At 41.6% G+C, this 25,280-nt stretch overlaps 1 protein-coding gene across 1 annotated transcript in view; it reads left to right on the plus strand.

Annotated features, from left to right (window-relative positions):
- The first annotated feature begins 1,157 nt into the window (after window positions 1-1,157).
- CACUL1 (CDK2 associated cullin domain 1) overlaps window positions 1,158-25,280 on the plus strand; it is a 74,466-nt gene continuing 50,343 nt past the window's right edge. Inside the window, exons 1-3 of the mRNA XM_034777115.1 lie at window positions 1,158-1,649; window positions 12,266-12,392; window positions 19,688-19,790. Of these exons, the coding sequence (XP_034633006.1) occupies window positions 1,322-1,649; window positions 12,266-12,392; window positions 19,688-19,790 (558 nt within the window). The 5' untranslated portion in view covers window positions 1,158-1,321. The remainder of the gene's footprint in view (window positions 1,650-12,265; window positions 12,393-19,687; window positions 19,791-25,280) is intronic.

Raw genomic sequence — 25,280 nt, forward strand, 5'->3', positions numbered from 1 at the left:
AGCAGGACTAAGGCAGGCTCCCTGTCTGCCCTAGCCTGTGCGACTCCCAAAAGCAGCTGGCACGTCCAGCTCCTAGGTGGAGAGGCCAGGCGGCTCTGCATGCTGCCTGCAGGCACTGCCCTGCAGCTCCCATTGTCCACGGTTCCCAGCCAATGGGAGCTGTAGAGCCGGCGCTCAGGGCAGGGACAGTGCGTGGAGCCCCAGTGCCAGCCCCTGTGCCTAGGAGCCCGACATGTCTGACACCTGGCAACCCTATCTGCAAGGGGTATGCAGATAATGAGCTGAGACTACTGCTCATTATGCAGAAAAGTGCTTTTCGACTGTTACCTTTTCCTTCCCTCCATTTGCCTCAATACTGCCAAACCCAACTGTTCAAAAATCACACGAGTGTCTTAAAAATCACGAGATTTTTATTTTTATTTTTTAAAACTACCATTTTGGGTTCTTTTTATTTGCCTTTTGGGTTTTGACCTTTTTGGGGGGTGGGGTTACACTCAGATCACTTTTTCAAACTTTTCTCCACAACCATGAGGGCTTTTTAAAATGAAAGCCGCTCGTCTCACAGTCACATGATTACAGGAGCTGGGACGTTAAGAAAACCACCAAATATTGTGAGAGGTGTGATGAAATTGAGAGTGGGCTACGCTGCATCTCTTTTGTCCACCATTGTGTCTTGTCAGGAAGCTAGGTTTGTATGCTCTCTGAAGCAGATAGTGCCTAGCACAATGGGGACCTGATCCCTGACTGGGCCCACTAGGCACTACTGCAATACAAATGACTAATCATTGGATTACACTCTGTTCACATTTGGAAATGAGTCTCCCTTCCCCACCCCTCACAACAGAAACAATGTATTTCCCTGACAGGTGTGGGGGGGTCTCTTCTCCTGGACAGGGTCTGTCAGTCCCCCAATTCACAGCGAGGGTACCGCCCACCACCCCCGCTGTGAGGCTGAGCAACTCGCCCCATCCACGCTTTGGCCCTTTGCCTATAGTGACATGGCGTCGGGAACAATGGCCAGAGGCCACGTCACGTGATACATCCTACCGCCTCCCTGGCCTGGTAGACTACGATCCCCATAGTGCCCCGCGGCGGCATCGGGCGGAGGCTCCGCTTCAGCCACCGCCGCCGCCGCAAAGTGTCGCGGCTTTGGAGCGGCGCTTTACGGCTGAAGCTCGAGTTTGCTTTTCCGCAGCTTTGCCCTGCCCTCCTGAGCCGGAGGTTCTGAGCCCTGGGATGTAACGTGCAGGATGGGAGGTCGGTTGTGAGCTCCCCGCCCCCCCCCAGCCGGACCGAGCGGGGCCCCCCTCCCCCGGGCAGGATGGAGGAGGAGAGCATGGAGGAGGAGGGGGGCAGCAGCAGCAGCTATGAGGCCATGATGGACGATCAGAACCATAACAACTGGGAGGCCGGTGTGGATGGCTACAGGCAGCAGCACCCTGCGGGCCATGCCCAGGCCCCCCTCGGGGACCGGGCCCTGCAGCTGCCCGCGGATAGGAAGGCCCAGAGGGGGCAGCAGGAGGAGGAGGAAGAGGCCCAGATGGTGCCAGAAGCCAATGGCCTGATGAAGGGCTGTGACTCTACAGGGGCTGCTGGCAAGGGAGGAGCCGTCGCTGCTGCCACCATCAACACCTCCACCTCCAAGTTCTGTGAGTGACAGAGCCTGGCCTGCCCCTCTCCTGTCCCGCCCCAGAGAGGTCTGCACCCCACCCCGAGACTGCCCCTGGGTCCCACCAGCTTCCCACACATACACCCTGTGACCAGGGGGCCCTGGCCTGGAGTCTGTACCAGTGTCACCACTCACACGCCCCGCCCCTCGCATGCTCACACTCTGTGTCTGGGGTCTCACACCCTGTCCTGGTATTACACATGCGAGTCTACCCTAACTGCCACTTCCTCACCCCCTTCTGTAAAACTGAGCTATAGCTGGGACTTCGCCTGTGTGTCTGAGCTACCCTTCCCTCCACTTTCTGGAGTCAAGGCTGAAACTGTTCTCTCTCCCACCACGTGCTCCCCTCTCTCATCCTACTGCTTAGCTAAAACTGTCACTGTCTTTCGCTCCTCCTTCCCATTGAACACGCTCTTTCCCCCACATACCTGGATGGGCCTTGAGTCTGTTCTCAAACTGGTCCACTTCCCTGACTGTCTCAGCCCTTGCCTAATGTGAACTAAGAACAAAAATATTTGAACTGTTGACTGTGTTGGAAGTAGAAAGCATCCCTTCACACTCGTGCTTCGCACTTGCCTCAGAGTTGGGACTTCCCATGCTGTCTGGCTCCTCACCTGGTGGGCAGTTGGGGCTCCAGGCAGTTTGGTATCAAGTATCAGAGAGGTAGCCGTGTTAGTCTGTAGCCACAAAAACAACGAGGAGTCCGGTGGCACCTTAATGACTAACAGATTTATTTGGGCATAAGCTTTCGTGAGTAAAAAACCACTTCTTCAGATGCAGTTGAAGAAGTGGTTTTTTTACCCACGAAAGCGTATGCCCAAATAAATCCCTTAGTCTTTAAGGTAGTTTGGTAGTTTCAGAAAGGTCAAAATGGAATGTCATTTCAGCTTCTTCTGAATGAAATTTAGGAATTCTGGTTCTGCAAGAAATCTTGAAATTTAATTTTTCATTCTATTTTGGAGCAATTTTGTTACACAAAAAATTCTGAAATTTTGTTTTTAATGTGAATTCCAGTTTTCAGACAACTCTATTTTTTAGGTTTGAGGAACTACTGTGTTTGCTTTTGTGTTGTGTGGGTCTTCTAAAATATAGATCTATTATTAAAATGGCAGATTTCTTTTTGTTTTAAAGCATATTTGAGCATTTGTTCCCAGAGCTTCCATTAAATAGCTATGTATTAGAAGGTATGCAGACCTTCACTTATCTTTAGAATTCCCTTATCCAGTACTGCTATGTAAAAACTAGTAAAATGGTTTAATCGGAATATTTATGAAATCATAAACAAGTGTTCGGTTCATTAGAACTCCTCAGTGTGATAGATCAGTAGTTCTCAACCGGGGGCCTGAGGTGGCTGCGAGCAGGTTTCAGGGGGTCCGCCAAGCAGGGCCAGCATTAGACTCGCTGGGGCCCAGGGCAGAAACCCGGGACCCCACTTCAGGGGGCTGGAGTCTGGGGCCATCCGAGGCTGAAGCCGAAGCCTGAGCAATGCAGCTTTGTGGGGGCCCCTGTCGCGTAGGGCCCCAGGCAATTGCCCTGCTTTCTATCCCCTAACGCTGGCCCTGGCTTTTATATGCAGAAAAACAGTAGTTGTGGCACAGGTGGGCTGGGGAGTTTTTATAGCATGTTGGCGGGAGGAGGGGCTCAGAAAAAAAAGGTTGAGAACCCCATGATAGATCACTTTGGCCTGTCACAGATAAACCTTGGTGGTACGTGTACATGGGCAACATAGATCTTAGCCTCTGCAGCTGCTGCCGAAATGGTATAGTCTATAGAGGCACTGTGATCTGAATGCAGGGCCAAGAACTCCTGTGTTTTAATCCTGGCTCTGACACTGACTCCATTTTTGGCCTTGGATAAACCATTTAATCTCTTTGCCTTAGTTTCTACATCTGAAAAATGGGGATAATAATTACTCCACAGGTGTGTTCTGAGGATGTTTTGAAGAGATAAGTGTGTAGGAGTGAGGAGATGGAAGAGGAGAGACAAACCAACAATTTCTCTCCTGCCTTCACCACCTCAGCAGCAGCTTATTGTCTAAACCAGGTGTTCTCACATCAAATTTTTTGGTGGCCTCAGAGTGCGGCCACTAACTCTTGCTGGTGGTGGCTCTTACAATTTTTCCTAAAACACTTAATTAACTTTAGGAAAAACAAATAAATATTCACATATACACGTCCAAATCATTGTAATATATTTATGCAGTAGGAAGGCGGTAGTAAATAGAGCTCCCCAGCACACCCAGACTTTGCTCCTATTCTTGTGCTCGGAGTGTGTCCTGGAGCGGGAGCCCCGCACAGTGCCGGGGAGCTGCCAAGCCTGTTGAACAACTGTGGTACCTACAGCAATGTAAACAGCGAGTGCGGCCCCAGGCGTGGGAAGTGCCAACCCCTCTCTCTGTTCCTGCCTCCTCCGGCGCTTCAGCAAGACTGGGCACTCACCGGCCATCAGTGGAGTCCCAGGCTTCCCGTGCCCCAGCTGGGGGGAACGGGGGAGCTGCCCGGGGGAGCGCCCCAGCGACTGAGTGCCGCAGCTGCTTCCGCTGACGAGCTGCCTCCGGCACTGGCCCCACTTATCTCCAGAGGTGCTGCCCGGAGCCCACAAGGAGGATGCGCAGTGCAGGGCACCGATCCCTGCAGGCAGCACCAGCATAAACACCAAAGTGGTACATCTCGCTGTCTTTGGTAACAGCTACTCAGAAGCAACAGCAGGGTGCTGCAGGGAGGGGCTGCTTCTTTGTTCCCCACTTGTCCCTCTCTGCTCATGCTTTGGAGGCTGTCATGGCTGCAAAAAAATCCACTGGTGGCACCATTTGAGAAACGCTGGTCTAAACTACTCTTCAGTCTTGCAGTTTTCAGCACGAGTGCAGTTGGATCCATTGCTGATCCTCATGTCATGAAGGGGCAGTTTTCTAAAGGTAGACAAGATTTTAAACAGAATACTCCCAGGCAGCAGAGTAGACCTGACTAGGAGCATGTTAATTTCACTCTTCTTGCTCTTGCCCTATACTGTCTCAATCCTCTGTGAATGGTTTTTCCATCTCTTGATAAATTTGAAGTCCGGTAACATCTGAATAGATCCCGCTCTCTTGTTTCCTTCCTGCAAAATAGAAAATAATGACTGGCGGTGTAATATTAATTTACATGCAGTGTGTTGGTTTTGTTTCTGGTTTAGTTGCCAACCAGTGTACTTTTTTGTCTAACTACTCCTGCAGGCTTGTAGGGGGAGATGTTTGAAGGCTGACCCTTTTAAATACATATGGGGGGGGGAGGGTCAAATCTAGTTTAATATATAAATGATATTCTGGTAGGGTTGGTAGACTTAAAACTAGATAGACTTGATATTGCATATTTAATTTCACACTGTCCTCCTTTTGTTCCCATAAAAGATTTAAAATAAATTACTTCTCTGGTGCAAGCTGTGTTGTTCATCGCCAGATAGATGATTATAAACCTAATATTTATAGAAGCTGTTCATTTTGTAGGTTTTTTCTAAGGTCATTAGAGAGTCAATTCATGTCGTTTTACTTAAAATATTGAGAATTTATCTGTGTTTTAATCAGATCATAAGATAATTGTAGAAAAAATGGATAAAGCGCAGTTTGCATCAATGCACAATGTGGCTGTAAACTGTTTTAAGTTAGGCTTTTGCCCTACTTGCAAACATGGCCAATATGGGTTTGTTGCTCAGCTTAATAAAATCCTTGTTTGGCAGTGCAGCTAGCAGCACGCATGATCGTCAGATATGCTGACATGTGTTTACCCAATTTATGTAAGAACTTAGTTATAAAGCATTCTGTATGTTCATTTTTCTGTGTAAACAAATCCATTGATGTAGACAAAAAGTTTGAAATTTACTCTTGGTAAGCATTGTGAGTGGGAAGTAGTGGTGTGAAATGCAACCACAGAATGGATTCATAATCTTGCTACATTATGCCGGGCCGCAGCTGGGGGAAAGTGCCATTGGACATTCTTTTAACTTCCTGTACTACTTTGTCTAAAAACAAAGAACAATATGGAATGGTCATCGTATGAAAAGCAACAATTTCTACAGGTAAACTCTTCATGCAGCATATGACAGACTGTTTTCCAAAAGTATTCATTCTTAGAACTAATTTGTTATAGTTGTGAATGGTGATTGCAGGAGGAAAACTAGAGTTATTTTTCTTTTATTGTTAAATGAATAAAAATATGAGATGCAAGATGTGCTTGGATATATTGATATATTTGAATGACACTATCTAGCAGGCTTTGCTAATTTAGTTGGATTTCTTTCAACCGTGCTTTGCAATTGCCTATAATGCAGTTTCTTCCAACTGGCTCTTCCTGATCTGAATTACCTAAGACCTATTAAATAGGGCTTGCACTGTAGTGGAGAATAAAGATTTACATTACTCTTGGCACTTCTGGATGATCTTGCAGGAAAATGTGCGGGTTGCTTTTTTGCTGAAAAATGAGTCAGTGCTGCCATTGGCAATATGGAGGCCCTATGCAAACCAGTTTCAGTCAAGCTTTCGCCTCTCTCATTTAACACTGCTGATGAATCTTTCTGCATTTTCAGCTTTTCTCCTCTCCTCTTATGCTGAGTTTTCTTTATTTTGGAATAATGCACTTCACAAATCCCATGGACTGTGAGACCTTTGTGAACTAATCAAAAGACACAGAACATATGATTTAGCATTTAGCCATCATGACAGTTTGCAACCACTGTTTGGATGTTCTCTCTGAGAAGGAGTGGGTCCCTATAGGTGCTTTAGAAACTATAAAAGCTCTGTTGTTGATTGCAAAGTCATCTGAGCGTGGGTAAGGTTGGATACGCCTTTGGAACTGATGAAAAAGCTTCTTTAAATTTCTGTAGAGCCGCAGAGACCAGACCCATAATGGTAGCCACAAGCTGATGTGATTGGATTTTATATCAGGGAAGCCGCGGGATTCTGTTTGAGGTTAATGGTGTTTTTGGAAGAATTCTTGAGTTTTCACAGTGTGGTTTAGGGTTGTGTTAGGTATTACTATTTTCTCAATATGATTTAAAAAGTGTGCTGTACATCCTCACGTCAGAAGTTTGGGATTATTCCTGCTAAATTCTCTCTCTCTGCTGTCATTTTATTTTTGTTGTCTGAATAAATGACAAATAGCCCCTTGTCAGACCTTGACATGCATAGGCATTCTTGGCAATTTGGACACAATATTCTTCTGTTTTACTTTGACATATAATTAATAGCAATAAGTAGGCACAGATTTTTTTTTTCTACATGGATACATGTAGCTATTGTTGGTTCACTTTTCATGTTAGACTAATCGCCTTGCATTAATGTCCATGTTAACTCTTTTAGTTTTTCCTTTAAAATTTCTTCACTTGCAGGATCTATTAGTCGATCTGTGAATTTAAATCTGTCTGGAAGAGTGTTCAGGGACAAAGTGCTTCAGTCTTTTTTTTTAATTTGTCACTTTGTGCTATACAGGAAGTGATGTTAGCATAAAAAGAACTCTGCAGCTTTCTTATCAATTTCAAGTTTATTTTAATGACAATTATTGATTGCGCTTTGCTGTTTTTTGGCATTTGGACAGCTTCTGAATGAAGTTGATGTAGAAGAGTTCATGGAAGGCCTGGAACATGAATATTTTTTGACTATATTTCAGTTATGACCATGACATTGAAAATATTGGTTACAGAATAAAACTCATCAGCATTCTGCTTTTCCACTTTAATAGACAACATTTAATTCAGTGGCACATTTGACTTTAGGCTCTGAAGAAACTGAATTTCTACACTTTCTGAGATGAGCACAAATTCCTTCTATCTTGCTACTTTTCAAATCTTGGCAGTGTTTACAATTTACCTGGGAAGAATTGTTTGGTTTACTTCTGTCCTTTCAATCACCGGTTTTCTACCACTTGTTTCAACAGTAGTCATAGTGCATCAGATAAAATCATACGGTGATAGCTGGTAATCGGTGGTTTGCAGGATTGATCAGCAGCTTTCACATTTACTATGATTTGAATGTGAAATAGCCACTGGATGATTTCAACACTGAAAAAATAAATAAAAATATGTTGCCAGATTTATGTAGAACCATATTATCAGCTGCCCTTTGGAGAATTGTAAAGAATTTTCTTCTAATATTTTAGAATGTTTTCACTTACAGATTAAAACTGGAGACTAATGATGTTGGTGTTTTAAAAACAATAACCCCCCCAAACCCTCTACTTTCAAATATTTGTGATATTCATAAACAAATGGAAAAAATACAAATAATTCACCTAAAAACTCAGAGTTGGTCTCCCTACCCTCCACCCTGCCCTTGCTCTCGATAAAACTGTTTTTGCACAATCTCAATGTTACCCCCACAAACCTGATCATCAGGCAGTATTGTACTAATTCAGCATTTGTTCTGTGTTAGTAGATATGGGTGGGAAAGAAAGGGATGTGATGTATATGAGAGCGAGAGTTCTTAGAACTCTGGAGTAATTTTTTTATTTTTTTTATTTAAAGAATAAAATGAGCAGAAATTGAACAGTTTATAGTCATTGGACTGTTTGATATATAAACATTTTGGTTGGCTTCAGTTCAAGTGTGTGTGGCAATCAAGTGCACTTTACTCCTGAATGGAATAAATAGTGTTTGTAATAGCTTTCTAATTAAAATCTACTACACAGTACTTCCAAAATCAATAAATTCCAGCCAGTTAGTACACTGCAACCACTACCTGTATCAGAGCTTTATTCATAAAAGTGTCACTTTACCCTTTCCCTCTTCAAGACTGAAACTGAATAGTTTTTCAGGTTTCTAGTGCTTAATTCTTTGTGGTGCCACAAAAACATTGATAGAGCTTATAACTCTGTTTAAAAATTGATTCCATTTAGTTCCAAATTAGTTCTTAGGTCACTCATTTTCTTTGTCACTGTAGCTTAGTTTAATTACACTCAAATCTACACAAGGGTTTGGACTAATATTTAGTGTTGGCTGCATGGAGGCATTATCTTTTGGATGAGACTTTAAACTAAAGTCTCTTCTTCCTCTGGTGACCAAATGGACTTTAAATATCCCAACATTCTTTTTAATAAAAGCAGATTGGGCTGTCCAAAGCTACATGTAAGGTATTGTTGAGAATAGCTACCCAGACACTGGACAACTGAGTTTTAGGGCTAGATCCATAAAGCAGTTTAGGTACCTAATTGCCACTTTGAGCACCTAAATCCGGAAATTAAATCCTCAAAACCCCTAGTCAGCTGCCACCTAACCATGTAGGTGCCTAAATTCCCACCTGTAAAGTTCCCCTGCCGCCGGCCATGTTCACAGCTGCCTTAATCCTAACACCACTGAGCAGCTTGGTGACTAAGCCCTGAAGGATGCTCAGACTAAATATTTCCCTGCTTGTCTCTCCTGCAGGGCCAAATCCTGTAGGCATATTCTGAGGCGTCCTACTGGATCAGGCCATGCATAAAAATCCAAGGAGAAGAAGTTGGTCTCTCCCTTATGCACAATAACCCACTGGTTAGGACATTCACCTTGGATGTGAGAGATCTGGGTTCAAGTCCCCTCTCTGCCTGATTTCGAGAAGGCTCTTGAAGCTAGGTCTCCCACCTCCCAAGTGAGCACTCTAAGCCCGGGTGTGGGTATTATTCTGTCAAGCTGAAGCTGTGCCACTTTGTATAAATTATTTAAATATTCATTGTGCCAAAGAGAGCAAGACTGATTTTCCAGCACAGCGTGCAGGCATTCTCCTGGAAGGTGGGGACTTGAACTTTGGTCTTATGCTCCAATGACTATTTAATTATTTATATTGCTCTCCTCAGCATTTCCTGTTGGCTAGCTTAGGCGGCTCCCCACTCATCTTGCTGGCTTTTGTGGATCCCATTCTTGGATGCATCACTCTCCCCAGGCATTGCATAGGGAGCCTGCGTGCCCAGCTTGGGGACGTAGATTCCACTAGGTGACAGGGCACCTAAATGTTACATGTTGTAATGCTAAGCTTGTCTCATAGACTCATAGACTTTATGTCCCCTTTGTGGCTCTAGTCCTTAGTGTCGTAGATAACTTTCACTTCGCAGATTTGCTGGAGTATAGTGGCATGCTGTCCGAATGAAGGTTTAGGTGTGGCTAAGGCAGGCTACAGTACTCGATAGGAGTGCAACATACACTGCTGAGTGTCCTAAAGCCTCTAGTGTCCATCCATTTGTAATGAACAGAATGTATAACAAATATTAAACAAGAGTGAACAGATAGTTAGTTTTGCCAAGATGGGCTGGCAGTATAGCATTGTAGAGTTACCCAGTCGGCAAAACTGCTGAATCTGAACTAAATGCTATAAGAAGAAATATGTAAAGTACCATTCTACTGAGAAATCTTTGCAATTCGGTTCTGCTGCCACTGCTACTATTCAGACACTTGCCTGACTCACACCTCTTTCCATGCCCTTTATAGCTTTCTTTTTTTGTGTTAGTGCAGTCTTTCATATTGCACGTTTTGCCTGAAATTCTGTCCCTCTTGTTGCATTAAGCTACCACGCTCCCTTCATTCAAATCGCAAACTAAAACATGTTTAGTTCACTAATCCCATCAGTTTTAATCCACCAAATAGAGTAGTGATGCTACATTTAGAAATGTATTTAAAATACCTTCATGGTTTCTGACTATAGCCCTCTCCAAAACATTGTTTGAATTTATGTTGTCCATTTAGAATGTGAGTGATTTGGAACTGGAGCAATCTCTTCTTCTGCTCTGTACAGCACCAAGCTCCCTGCTCAGATGATAATACACTTTTGAACTGATCAGTTCAGATTTGGGAAAAAGCATGCTCTGTATTGTGTTGTGTTGACTATCCAGTGTCTTTGGGTTAGTTGAAACTTGTGTTCAAACTCTCTAGGCCTTGGCTACACTCGCGTGAAGCGTGAGTGTAGTCGCGCCGCCAGTGCTGCAAGAGCTTTCTAGCAGCGTTGCAAGTACTCCACCTCTCCGAGTGGAATAGCTTGCAGTGCTGTGAGCAAGCGTGCAGCTCTGCTGGCGCTGATTACACTGGCGCTTTACAGCGCTGCACTCGCTGCGCTCAGGGTGTGTGTTTTTTTCACACCCCTGAGCGCAGCAAGTGCAGTGCTGTGAATTGCCAGTGTAGCCAAGGCCTCTGAGAGCAAGAGCTAGCAAGATGGTCCTGCTAATGCAATACACTGTGTGTTTTTGAGGAAAAAGGTGTTGTCCATTCTAGAATGGCTGATCCATGGAACAATTCCATGGGTAGTTAATCAAGCTTTCTTTTCTGAGAAGAGAGAGAGAGCTTTAATTTCAGCTGTTAGGGGCTTGACTATGCCTGTGCGGATGCACAAAGTGTGTTGGGAAAAGGACACAGGAAACAGAAGTGGGATGGTGGTGGAGCTCAGTAGTATATTTATTCTTAGGAACTTACGTCCCCCATTACCATAATATCCGAGTGCATTGCAATTTTTAATGTATTGCTTCCTGCAACATCCCTGCCAGGTATGGGTGTACTATGCTTCTCTTATAGAAGGAGGACTAAGGCACTGAAAGATATAGGGCTTGTTTACATGGTGCCTTACTTTACACCCCAGCCAATGGGGACTAGTGTTCACTAGTGTGTTGTGCACTAACTGGCTCATATGGCCCCTTGCTGGCATGCACAAAAAGTTCCCTAGTGCGTGTTAATGGTCTACATCAACACACACTAGGGAACTTTTAGGGTATGTCTACACTGTTTTAAAACTGGTGGCGGTGGGTCTAGAGACTTGAGCTCATGCTATGGCACTAAAATCATCTGCGTAGATGTTCAGGTTTGGGTTGGTACTCAGGCTCTGAAGCCTGGGAGAGGGTGGGTTTCAGATCCAGAGTTCCAGCCTGAGCCCAAATGTCTACACGGCTTACATTTAGTGCTGTAGCATGAGTCAGTCTGTAGACCTGGGGTCTGAGACTTGCCACAGATTTTGAAACACAGCATAGACATACCCTGAGTTTGCACCAGCAGGGTCCACATAGGCCAGTTAACACACAATATGCTGGCGCACGTTATAATTTACAGCCCACTTAGTATGGACTAAGGCACCATGTAGACAAGTCCTAAATTGTCGCTGCATTGACTCATGAACCTGTAGTCACGAGAGTTGATGGTCTCCTTTAACATGGTTGTTGTTTGCATACCAATTGAGAGGGATTGTTCTGGGAAACTGTTGCTCCCAGCCTGCCCTTGTTCTTCCGCCGTGGGAGAGCTTAGTGTTAATCTTTAATTCTGGTTTCCCACACAGTTGCATAATATGTTATAAGCCAAGTCACTGAGCCACTTTCTGTTTGTTTCATATTATCATTATTGGAGCTTCCAGGGTGGTGATTTTCCCTTTCACAGCAGAATTGCTAACTATTTTTTGGGGCCACAAAACACTGACTTAGCAACCTTTCCATTTCAGTAAACATGAGATTCAAATTGGGGTATAACCTCTATTGTGAAAGATGGGTGTATCCTAACAAAGATTAAATGCACTTATTCATATGAAGTTCTTTGCGTGCTTATCAGTTGTGATCTGACAGTTCACCAGCCTCTGAGTACCTCGGCTAAAAGTGCAGTAAAACACAGTTTTTTCTTTTTTTCTTTTCATAGTAATGAATGTTATAACCATTGAAGATTATAAGAGCACATATTGGCCAAAGTTGGACAGTGCCATAGATCAGCTTTTAACTCAGAGTCCTGGTGACTACATCCCTATCTCCTATGAACAAATATACAGGTAAGGAAACCTTTAAGCACTACATAGCTTCCTTTCAATTGAACGTATGTGGAAAATCTTTCCTTACGTGCTACATATGTCACTGATTTTGTCTATTATATAAAGTGCAACCCATTTACTACTGATGTGGTTAGAATCCGAAAAAATAAGTTGTCCAAATACCCTTGCATCTCCTGTCGGGGAATAAATGCATTTATGCTTGATCTATGTAGATCAAAACCATGATCACCTTGAATAAGTGAAAACTATAAAAATAAAATACGGTGCCCTCACAGAATTTTGGTATAATACACCCAGAAGTGTGTAGCACACCCTTAATTATGGCAGTAGAGGGAGGGGTTATGGTAAGAAGTTGAGTGAAACCCTAAAAGGTTACTTGAGGCAATGATTACACAGCAAAAAAAATCCCCATCTTAACAAGTCTCGGAGCCTGTGTCAACTGACTTGAGCTCACGCTTCAAGGCCAAAAGTAGCAGTTCAGACATTCAAGCTTGGGCTGGAACCCAGGCTCTGAGACCCTCTCCTCTCGCCAGGCTTCAGAGCCCAGGCTCCAGCGTGAGCCGAAACGCCTACACTGCTAATTTTAGCTCTGCAGCACGAGCCTGAGTCAATTGACCCGGGTCCTGAGTCTCACTGCCGTGGGTCTCTTTTTGCGGTGTAGATATACCCTTAGATGCCTGATCCTGCAAGGTGCTACGAGTCTACTCTAGAAAAGGATTAGTGATTTATATTTCTAAACCTGGGATGAAAGGGAGTTTTTGTCCTGTGCTTGGCAGCTATTCAGGGAGTAGGAGAAATGCTGGTGGGAGTAGATGCAGCTGCTTATATTGGGTAAGGGGCTGACTCTTGCTAGTGACACCAGCAGATTAAAGGCACCTTCCATGTTCCTTAGCAGAGAACTGGGTGCCTGGAATGCAGTCCTATTTCAGCTCTATTTCATGGGGCTTGTGGCCTCTCAGCTCTTGTCTACTGCCGTCACTTGGACAGAGCTTTCCACTTCTACCTCCCCATTTCCCCAAGCTGGATCCTTAGAAAAAGGAGCCAGATGGGGAAAATTAAATTACCTGCCACATTGCCTCTTGGGCACTGCCTGTTGCTGCCCTACTTGTTTAATAAAAGTATTTATAATTTTTCAACAATTACAAAATTAATCACCTCTACCCTGCTCTTCTCTCCCTCTCCCTGCACTTAGAAAATGCTCTCATCAGTCTCTGGCCTGCAACATCTGTATCAAAAATTCAGAGGGATAAGTTCACTTTAATTCATTAGATGGTTACTGAATCTGCATTCTTCAGAAGTAACAGATGTTCTCCCCATCTAGAAATCTCAGATGAGCACAAAGCCAGCAATAAAGACAAGCTTAGCACCTACCAGCATTGACCTATGATAAACAATAGACACAGCAAATCCAGACCGTTTTTTTCCCCCTTCAGATAATTAGAGTAACTCTTTACTCCTTTAGAAATAAAAATAATTGGTCACAATCATAAAATGAATGATATATTTTCATAAGAAACTAATCATAAGGATAAATAATTTTAAATTTCTCCCAAAAGATTTAAATCTCAGAAGCAACAATTGGTATTCAGATTGTGATAGTGCCTACAGGCCCCAACAGAGATCAAAGCCTTAGTGTTCTAGCCACCATACAAACACATAGTAAGAGACAATTCTTGTCTCACAGAGTTTACAAGCTAAATAGACAAGGTAGACGAAGCATGGGGGGAAGGAAGTATATATTTTTGTATACCGAGACATAGATGAAAAGACTTGCCCAAAGTGTTGCAGGAATTCAGTAAGAGAGCCAGGACTTGAACCCACATCTCTTGTTCCAGTCCAGTGCCTTAACCAGAAGACTGTTTTTCCTCTCCAAATCTACAAACAGCTACACATCTTTATCTTTCTCACTGTCTGAGAAAGCGATGGGAAAAACAAAGACCTTCTGGACTTAAAACCTAAGATGTACTAAATAAAGGAGCCAATCCTTCTCTCACACACAAAGTACTTTAATAAAGTTTCCCTATACACTGATTATTTTTCCTGTATCCCTGAGGAGTTAAAAATAACAGACACAATCTGTAAAGAGCATCTCTTAGAAAATCTGAGGTAGACGGATCAGTTGTACTTCTAGCACTTTTTGTAAGATCTCTTTAAATCTAATAAAAACGTAGAATTTCGATCACCGTTATTAGAAAATTTACAAATCTCCGATTATTTTCCATTCAGTTATTTTCTAATTGTTCTATTTGGGGAGTTGATAATCTCTCATTAAAGTGTGGGACTGTGCCAAAAGGAACAGCAGTCTGGTAGAATTCTTTCAGCTTCCTTAGAGTAATATCAGAGCAGTGATGACTCAGACTCAGCCTGCAATCGGGAAGTGAAAACAGGATCTGAAAATGGGAAATAAGTTCTAAAATAGAAGTGTTCAAATACAAAGTTAAACACCGAAACCTATATGCACATACAAACATTGCTGTCTAACTACAGCTGTTTGCTGTTTAACTACATAAAGAAATGCAGAAATTCAGGGCAGGAGTAGATATAGCAGCAATTAAAGTACAAACCTGCACAATGTCACGTAGAACTTTGTAAAATGACGTACTATTTCAAATGAATCAGTCCACTTCACTTATTGTGGGAGTGGCCATATATTGTGCTGTGTCTGAACAAATAAACCCCATAGTCGTGTGCTGTCTTTATCTAAATGTAAGTTTAAGAGGTCACAAAACCAATCTCATCCGTCTTATTCTATCTCCATTTCTCTGGATCCAAATTACACTGTTGTTTCTGACATTAATGTATTCTATGATATATTTCTACCTGGTCATTCCCAGTACAGTTATTGCTGTCATTAGAATTTATGCTAGACGACTGAACTCCTCAGTATGGAGGCGTAAACATGAGAAACTACAGGGAGTTGAGTTGAAAACTAAGTATATGTAAGAGGATGAGGAGCAGTTTCTAAAAAGAGTCCTGTTGGCTAGGGAAGTAGCAGTGTAGGTGGCCACTGGAGGAGACCTAGAAGGGGATGGACAAAATGTGTTCTATAGTAAAAATTGTCATGACTTTGTAATGTCTCTGAAGGAGCTATTAGTCTGCCATGATAATTCTACCAAAATGCCTCTTCATTGGCCTGAGAGGGTGATATAGTTACTGAGTGTGCTTCTCTTTATTCGTCTGTGAAACTGTGAGGTTAATTCCTAACATTTCATCAGTGTTCGAGTTCTTGGAGGTCTTATCCTATGATTCATTATGTGATCCATATTACATGTTTATTGGCATTGTTAGCCTCTGCTGAGGGAGGGAAAAAAAACAAAGGAAGGAACTGGAGATTGTATACGCTTGAGGGCATTCTGTGCCAAAAAATTAAAAATTCTGCAACAAAAACCAAAAATTTTGCGAAGAATATTTTAAAATTCTGCAAATTTTATTTGTCAAATAAATGTGGAGGCTCCAGCATGGCATTGGGGAGCACAAGACACAGTACGCAGAGGTGGGAGATCACCTGTGCAGCTCCCCCCGGGACATAGACTCAGCGGTGAGGCTGCACCGAACCCTGACAAGTGCAAGGACCAGGCCTGCCCCAGAAACACCTCAGGGCACTGCCCCTCCTTGCCAGGTGTGGGCAAGCAGGCTCAGCAAGGCAGGATCCAAGTGTGGAGGGACTTAGTGTTGGGGGATCCAGGTGGGGTTGAGAGGGTTCTGTGTGGGGCAGTCTGCGGGTGCGTGCAGTTCAGTGGGATGTGCGTGGGAGGGGGGATCTGGATGCACAGGGGCTTGTTGGGAGGGAGGGGGTTCTGGGTGCAAGGGTAATGGGACTCTGCAGTGTGGGGTCCAGGTGAAGGTGATTTGGGCTCATCAGGGGGATCTGGGTGTGTGGGGGGGATAGAGCTCTGCAGGGGGCTATGGGTGTGGGGGGCTCAGTGGGCAGTCGGGCTCAGTGGGGTAGGGATCCAGGTGCAGCTGGTTGGGGCTCGATGGGGTGGGCATCTGGGTGCGGGTGGCTCGTCGGGTGATCCAGGGGCAGGGGGAGTGGGGTTTATCGGGGGGATTCTGATTGCGGGATGAGGCTCAGTGGAAGGGTCTGGGCATGAGGGTGTCTGGATGCATGGGGGTTGGGCAGATGGGAGAACAGCTCCCTGTACAGGGATCCCTGCACCTGCAGATGAGGTGTGATGGGTGCAGGTAGCGGGGGAGGCGGAGAGGAGGTTGGCAGAGCTTCCTGCAGTCGGGGGAGAAATATGGGGTTGGGTCTGACCCGGCTCCGGATGCCATGCAGGGGAAGAGGAAGTCCTGTCCTCCCCATCCCAGCCAGGACTAGCAGCTGAGCCTGGCGCAGGGTAGGAGCCGCCAGCTGGGTCTTTCCCGGTCCCGCCTCCTGCCCCACAGTGATTTACTTCTCTGGCAGCTGCCTTGGGCCACTGAAACATACTGCTGGGGAGGGTCGCATGACCACTTTTGTGGCTTCCCTTTGCTTCCCCGTCAGAAAGTCATTTTTCTGTGGGGAAGCAAAGAAATCTGCAGGGGACATAAATTCTGTGCATGCGCAGTGGTGCAGAATTCCCCCAGGAATAGTTGTAGTCAAGATTTTGGCACTTCAGCAGAGGTGTAGAGAAGGTTGTTTGGCATTAGCTTGTTATAAATGTGTATTATAGTAGTACCTAGAGGCCTCAACTGGGATCAGAACCCATTCTGTTAGGCACTCTACAGACACACAGTAAGAGGCAGTCCCTACTGCAAATTGTGTGCATTCTAAATAGATAAGATGGACCAAATGTGGGGAGGAGAAACAAAGACACAAAGAGGTGAAGTGACTTGCCCAAGATCATACAACAGCTAGTGCCAGAGACAGGAGTAGGAACCAGATTTCCAGTCTGCTGCCCTATCCGTTAGTTCATGTTGCCTCTGAGTACTAGAAGGATTAGTAGTAGTATTAACTTTCAAAAGAGCCAAATTCACATAAAATTAAAAAAAAAAAAAAGTTGTATTAATATAACAGCAAAAGTTTTTGGTAGGGTGGATTGATTTTTAAATCATTGATTTAAATCAAGTGGGAAGCCTTTATTAAAATCAATGATTTAAACCAACTTTTCCATTTGTATGTTAGTTATTTTCTAGAGAGAGTTGCATTCTTATTAATTAATATAACCATTAAAACTTGTTGGTTTACAACTAAATGAGCCTTCATGCTAGAATTGGTACATCTTTCTGCTACTAAGGAAGCAAAACTGTATACATTTATAACTATATACATTTATTTAAGCAAACATATAGCTTAATATTTTCAGATTAATAATTGTACATTTTTAGTTAGAAAATGGAGAATGACATACTGATTTACTAGATAATTAACTTTTTTGCTCATGATTTGTGTCAAGTTGCATTAAGATGGTAACTGAAATTTAATTAAACACATAAAACAGAGTATAAAACTTACTTTGATTAAACAAAACAATCTTAAATGTTTTAGACACATAAACTTCTTATCAAAACATGTTTTATGTTTACAGCTAAACGATTTATTAAACAGAGGGATAAACTGTAGTAAATATGCCTACACGAAAGTGACTGAAGCTTATGTTCCTATTTGCCTAAGTCTCTTGAAAATGACATTGAAGTTACATAGGCTTGATCTATTTTGCCGTTTTTTTAAAAGCTTGACCTCAAAAGTTAGCTATTTCCTCCCGATTCTTTCTTAATATAGAAAACCAGCCTTTAACTCAAAGTTTGATTAGAGGCTCATGGATTCAGCATATTTATTTTTTATTGAAATGTTTTAGGAGAGTATAATAAGTTTAGCCCTTAACATATTTTGTATAAATTCATATTTCATTTTAAACAGGTTTATTGTTAGAAAAACTTATAGTTTAAATAACAAAATAAAAAAATCAAATTCAAATTAAAAATCTGATTTTTAATTTAAAAAAAAAGTAGGGCTGTCAAGCAATTAAAAATAATCATGATTAACAGTGCAATGAATAGCGATTAATTTTTTTTATTGCACAGTTAAACAATAGAATACCATTTATTTAAATATTTTGGCTGATTTCTACATTTTCAAATATATTGATTTCAATTACAACATAATGCAAAGTGTACAGTGCTCATTTTATATTTATTTTTGATTACAAGTATTTGCACTATAAAAAACAAAAGTAATAGTTTCTTTTGTTTATCATTTTACAGGGCAAATATTTATTAAAAATATACACTTTGATTTCAATTATAACACAGAATACAATATATATATGAAAATGTAAAAAAAATCCAAAATATTTAAAACATTTAAATTGGTATTCTATTGTTTAACAGTGCAATTAAAACTGCAATTAAATTTTTATAGCGATTAATTTTTTGAGTTAATTGCATGAGTTAACTGTGATTAATCGACATCCCTAAAAAAAATCTATTTTTATCCTCCCTATATTTTGGCAAAGGTAAGCTGTGTCTAATCTTCAAGACGTTTATGATTAGCTTAGGGCGTGTTTTTGCTGCAAGTATTGTAAATATTTGTTTTATTACTATTTAAGTATATTTCTAATGTGTAATTTTGTTGCCATGGAGGAAAATAAAATCTTTTAAAAGAAGAACTAATGTTGATGATTTGACTTACACCAACCAGATCCTAAAATGAGCAGTTAAGGTACCATTTATGGCCTCCTGACTTCATGTTGGTGTGGAGATATGGTTTTATGTCAAAAGTCTTAGACCAATGGTTGGCGATTTGTAATATGCTCTCATTCTAAGGCAGTCAGCCAAGTTTTACCCTTGGCAATACATTTTGTGGCTTTTGATGGCTTAAAACCGATGTTTGTGCTATTTTTATTTTTATGACTGATTGACAGTGCTGTATATCTTATATGAATTCAAGAGGCAGAAATCTTTTAAATGCATTGGTAATTTTAGTGGAAAGATTTTATTATTAATGTAACTTGAAAAAATCATCAACTGAGTACTTGATATGGTAACTTTAATGCTGTGTATGGAAGGAGAAACATACAAAGTATACTGTTCATAGAATTACCAATGTACTCAGGAGTGCAAAATGACTTCCTAGACAGCATTAGGTTCTGATCTTGCCCTGAGCTCCATTATGGTGGGTCTTCATTGAAGTCAATGGGGATCCATGCTGAGATTTCAGGATTGGGGCCTTAGTCATTGGCTTAGTGTACAAACTGTTAAAGTGTCATCTTGTTGCCCTCTAAATTGAGATTTAAAGCAGTATTTTAAATGTTCACTGCCCTCCATTGCAAACTGTTGTAAATTCATCATTGTTCCTATATTTGTTTCTGCAGTTGTGTGTATAAATGTGTATGCCAGCAGCATTCGGAACAGATGTATAGTGACCTAATAAAAAAGATAACTAACCACTTAGAGAGAGTCTCAAAGGAGCTGCAGGTAAGAAGCTGCACAATCTAATTTTGTTGTTTTCCTGGGATCTGCCATTGTACCGGAACCAGCATTTAGAAGGGGTTGCTATCAAGACTAGTGCCTGCAATTCAGTAAATTGATACGTAATTAACAGATTTAGACAGTAACACAATCGTAGGAAAGTTTAGATTGTACAGCACTGGTTTACAATTGGTTCATATTTGGCAAGTTGTCATTGCAAGCATAAGAGCTGAGAGTTAATATATTTTAAAATGAAAGCTTTGATAGCGGGGAATCTGAACATAATGCAGACAACAAATGCATCAAGCAGGCAGGATCTGGCCCACGTGACACAGGTGCTTGACTCAGCTTTGCTAATCTAAAGCACACAAGGTCACATACAATCCACGTAGATCAGAAATTGGAGACAACTGTGCATATTAAAAGAAAAAAAACTTGGTGATTTATGTATGAGATGGTAAAAAGTAGGTGTAAATTGTGTACCGTTAAATATGAATTCTTTGAGATAGAGACAAATGTGCATTTTTCTTACCCATCTCTAGATGTCAGTGGTTTACAGCAATCATAATACAGCTTGTATGTTCCTATCGCACTCTGCATTTCTGATATTTCTACAGTGTCTTTCATCCATTTCTTTTGTGTGTTGTGTTATGTTTGGAATTTCTAACATGGAAATTATAATGTAGCATTCTCCAAATTGTTATCACTTGGTCAACTGGAAGTCTAGGGTATCCGGAAAGTTTTCAAACAGCAGGCTGAAAATGGAAAACTATAGCTGTACTTTTATTGCTATACTGTAGGTAGTTCTGTTCATGTTTATTTCGAGTGAATGTTGCACTGACATTAGTTGTTAACAAACTAAAATTACAACAGAGTAATGTAATTGACTTTAATCACTTTTGAAAACTGATATTATAGTCACTTGCTGACTTAAAAGTCAAGCAATAACACGAAACATATAGGAGTCTTCAAATATAGCAGTTCTTTGTTTTCACTTGGTGAAAATATAGTACCTTGCCTATAAATCTCACTTTTTCCCCACAATGCTTCAAATTAATGACAGGGTTTTTTACTGGTTTTAACTTAAATCTGTTTTTGGTTTTTAAATATAAATGAACACATCAAAATATGTAATAATGTGATCATGCTGATGTTACCCTCATCTAAATTTAGGCTGTAAGCATTTTGGGGCATGGTCTCATTCTTTGTCTACTATGAAGTGCCTAGCGCACCTTTCTGTGCTTGTAAAGTAACCAAGAAATAAGAATAATTCCCTTACAATGTCTTACATCCCCACATAACAGCATAATGTTCTACAAGCATTAGTTATAGTTGCTGGTTGCAACATCTAGAATTAAGTCTTCAGCTCAGGTCCTGCTGAATTGGTGCAATATACACGTTTTTTCCTCCATTTGTATGAGAATTGACAATCCTTGCACTGGCTCAACTAGTCGTCCTAATTCCATCCTACGATGGAAATTTGTGTTTGGAAATTTCCCCCAAATCCCTTGCTCCCTGCTGTAGTGCTGGCTTCTGAGATAGTTTCTTCAGGAATTTACTGTTTTAAAGACATCTGTGCATGGATGCACTAAAATCCTTCTTCTAAAAATAACTGCTATAACCTATTGCAAGAATAAGCGAGAACTATTTCGTGCAGTCTCTGTCTTTGCAACAGCTTCTTTGCTTAGATTGAACACACCTTCTGACAGGTGATAGAATTATTATGGTATGATATAATGACATGACCTTTGACTTTAGCAATAATATTTTGTTTCATATACAACAAATCAAATAATTTGGAACGTGCATGTGCAAAGATTCCTCACTTAGCCTGGGTTCCTACAAGAAATCTCAGTAGAACAAAGAATGGCCACACTGGGTCAGACCACTGGTCTATCTAGCCTAGTATCCTGTCTTCTGATGGTGGCCAGTGCCAGGTGCTTCAGAGGGAATGAAAGAACAGGACAATTATTGAATGATCCGTTCCCTGCCTTCCAGTCCCAGCTTCAGGCAGAAAAACTAATTGGCAAGAACCCTAGTAGGCAGTTTTGTCCATGTCTACCAGGCCCAGACTTGCACACTGGCATTTTGGAGAATGCTAAATTCTCTTGCTAAAACAATTCATTCTTTTTTTGTGTACTCATAATGAGAGAGGTGGGACATTCTGATATTTTCATCATGCCTTCTTATTTTCACAGTTAAACTCCACCAGTTTGTACTTGCATGTTTTCAAAATGATATCTCTTTATACTCTCTCATGTAGAACTGTACGTTCAGTAAGTGATCAAGAACCAGTGTAAAGATGTATTATGAAATAAAACTGAGCATCTTGGTTTCTTGTTAGGACAACAGTCTTGTTTTTTCAGCTATTTTTATACTTTCCAAAGTATTACTTGCAAACTGACTCTTGGGGAGTGACATTTCTGCTGCTTACCCTAAACTCTCTTATTTAACTGAAAAAATTCTGGCTTGATGTAACATAAATCATTGTCAGTGTCTTATTATTTTGGTTTAGTTTCATACATTAAGGAGCTGACTTAAACTAAAACAATGTAATCCAGCTTTAAATTGGTTTTAAGAATGTCCATACAGGAATTTGCACAAGGTTTAACTAAATTCACTTTTTAAAAAGACATTCAGTTTAAACCCTTGCAACTCTGTTTAGAACAGGCCTTAAGTGTTAGATTCCTGACAAATAATCTATCTCTGAACCTGTCTGGGAAACCTCTAGCACGCCATTAATGCTATACAAATAATTAAAAATTATCGCGGTTTAAATCTCAAGTTTATGGAATGTAGTATTCATAAATATAGTTCTAGCTTTAACTTCAGTGGATAGAACTCCCTGTTGTGGAATGGTTACCTGTAGTTCAACTCATACATAAAAGCTTTCACACTGTAAAATGATGGAGTGTGTGTGAAAGGATTTTAACACTCACAACTTGAGGTGATGTTAAACAATTTGCACTGTGGGTCTGATTGTACAAGTTCTCTGCAGGTGAACTCACACTGAATTTGCTCACAAAAGGCTTCCAGGATTGGACCTTGAAAGTGGCTTTAGTAAGCAGAGGATTTTGTGCTATAAGACTGTCTTGGGTTCCCAATCTTTGTACAACGCTACTAGTTTACTATGCTAAGATTTTTGCCTGCATCAGCCAATTTCAGCTGCCTCTCCTTCAGTTTTGCTTGCTGTAATCTGCACTGGAGCTTGAGTTACTCCAAACGACAGTTTCACAAAGCAAGTTAGACTGTGTACAACTCAACTGTAGGTGGGTATCAGCGGAGTACTGGGTCCAGAGCAGAGTCATCATAAAAGGTCCACTTGAACACCTATTGAAATAACTGAAAAAACATCTACTGATTTTAATGGGGGCTTGCGGGTCTCAGAGTGCAGATCAAAGCCTGAAAATGTATCTAGTAACAGGTACCAGATGTGTGAGTGGGACAGGAATTGGTATGGCATTTATAAAGGGAGACATGGTTGGGGGTATTTGTAGCTACTGCATAGCATGTAAACATTGTTCTAAAATACTAGGCAAGATGGTTAAGTCTTAAAGTAGTGTCAATTTTTGGCAATTTTTTGTTGTCGGCTGCCAGTCTGGCACCAACCCTCCTCTTTTTCAATTGGGCTTGGAACCAGCTATAGCAGACTCTGGCAAATGCGTAGCAGCAAATGAGACCTGAAGGAATAAAAGGGTGTAAAGAAATTGGTCAGGAATGTAGTTGCAAAAGCAAATATATTCGAGGAACTTTACACAAGACTAGGAACAAAGACTTGGCACAAGCATGGGACAAAGGACTAAAGATATAAAGGAAGTGAGGTTCATCAAAGATGAAACTGGTGTGGTGTTGACTGATGGTAGTTTCCTAAAGATAAATGGAGAAGGTATTCTGAACAGCTTTTAAATGACGAAAACCCAGGAGAGCAATGCCTCTTTGAAATGATGAAGTAAGGTGTAGTGGAGCCTATCACAGCAATCTACTGTAATTAGAAATTTTTTTCCATGCCTGACTGAAGAGAACACATTTACTTTTTCTATAAAAGGGGGCTATTTAAAGTTTTTAAAGGACAATGTGTCATTTAAGTTGGGAGCGGGACAGATTGTAGTCTGAAAACTACCTATTACTCTCTAGCACTTAAAAATTCTTAAAACATGTAGTATTTCAGTGCATAGTTCACATGTGTGGCCCACAGCATAGCAGCTATTCTACAGTGCTGTAGCTGAGCAGACAAACACTTGCCTAACCGGTGTGATTTAATAGGGATAGATACAGAAGATGGGCCCTTGTACAAGGTGGTAATTAGTATAATTTTGTGTCAAGAGACTGGGTGATAAAAATTGCAATGGCAGGCATGCAAAATGTCATCTCAGCAAGCAGAGTAGTTAGCAGCGGTTGTGTAACAGCTGCATTACAGAGCATCTGTGTATAACCAGTATGCCAGAACAATCTGTCAAGTATCAGGGGGTAGCTGTGTTAGTCTGTATCTACAAAAACAACAAGGAGTCTGGTGGCACCTTAAAGACTAGCAGATTTATTTGGGCATAAGCTTTCGTGGGTAAAAACCTCACTTCTTCAGATGCATAGAGTGAAAGTTACAGATGCAGGCATTATATACTGACACATGGAGAGCAGGGAGTTACTTCGCAAGTGGAGAACCAGTGTTGACAGGGCCAATTCAGTCAGGGTGGATGTAGTCCACTCCCAATAATAGATGAGGAGGTGTCAATCCCAGTCCCTATTCAAGCCCAGATTAATGGTGTTAAATTTGCAAATGAATTTTAGTTCTGCTGTTTCTCTTTGAAGTCTGAAGACCCAACCACATCAGCCACACCATCAAGGGCTCATTCACCTGCACATCCACTAATGTTACATATGCCATCATGTGCCAGCAATGCCCCTCTGCCGTGTACATTGGCCAAACTGGACGGTCCCTCCGCAAAAGAATAAATGGACACAAATCGGACATCAGGAATGGTAACATACATAAGCCAGTAAGTGAACACTTCAGTCTCCCTGGTAATTCTATTACAGACTTAAAAGTCACTATCATTAAACAAAAAAACTTTAGAAACAGACTTCAAAGAGAAACAGCAGAACTAAAATTCATTTGCAAATTTAACACCATTAATCTGGGCTTGAATAGGGACTGGGAATGGCTGGCTCATTACAGAAGCAGCTTTTCCTCTCCTGGAATTGACATCTCCTCATCTGTTATTGGGAGTGGACTACATCCACCTTGATTGAATTGGCCCTGTCAACACTGGTTCTCCACTTGCGAAGTAACTCCCTGCTCTCCATGTGTCAGTATATAATGCCTGCATCTGTAACTTTCACTCTGTTCATCTGAAGAAGTGAGGTTTTTACCCACGAAAGCTTATGCCCAAATAAATCTGTTAGTCTTTAAGGTGCCACCAGACTCCTTGTTTTTTGCAGAACAATCTGGTCATCCTCACGTTGAAATTTCCTAGTGGGAACACTGAACAAAAAAAGTTG

This window comes from Trachemys scripta, chromosome 7 (assembly GCF_013100865.1).
Source record: "Trachemys scripta elegans isolate TJP31775 chromosome 7, CAS_Tse_1.0, whole genome shotgun sequence".
NCBI lineage: Eukaryota > Metazoa > Chordata > Testudines > Emydidae > Trachemys > Trachemys scripta.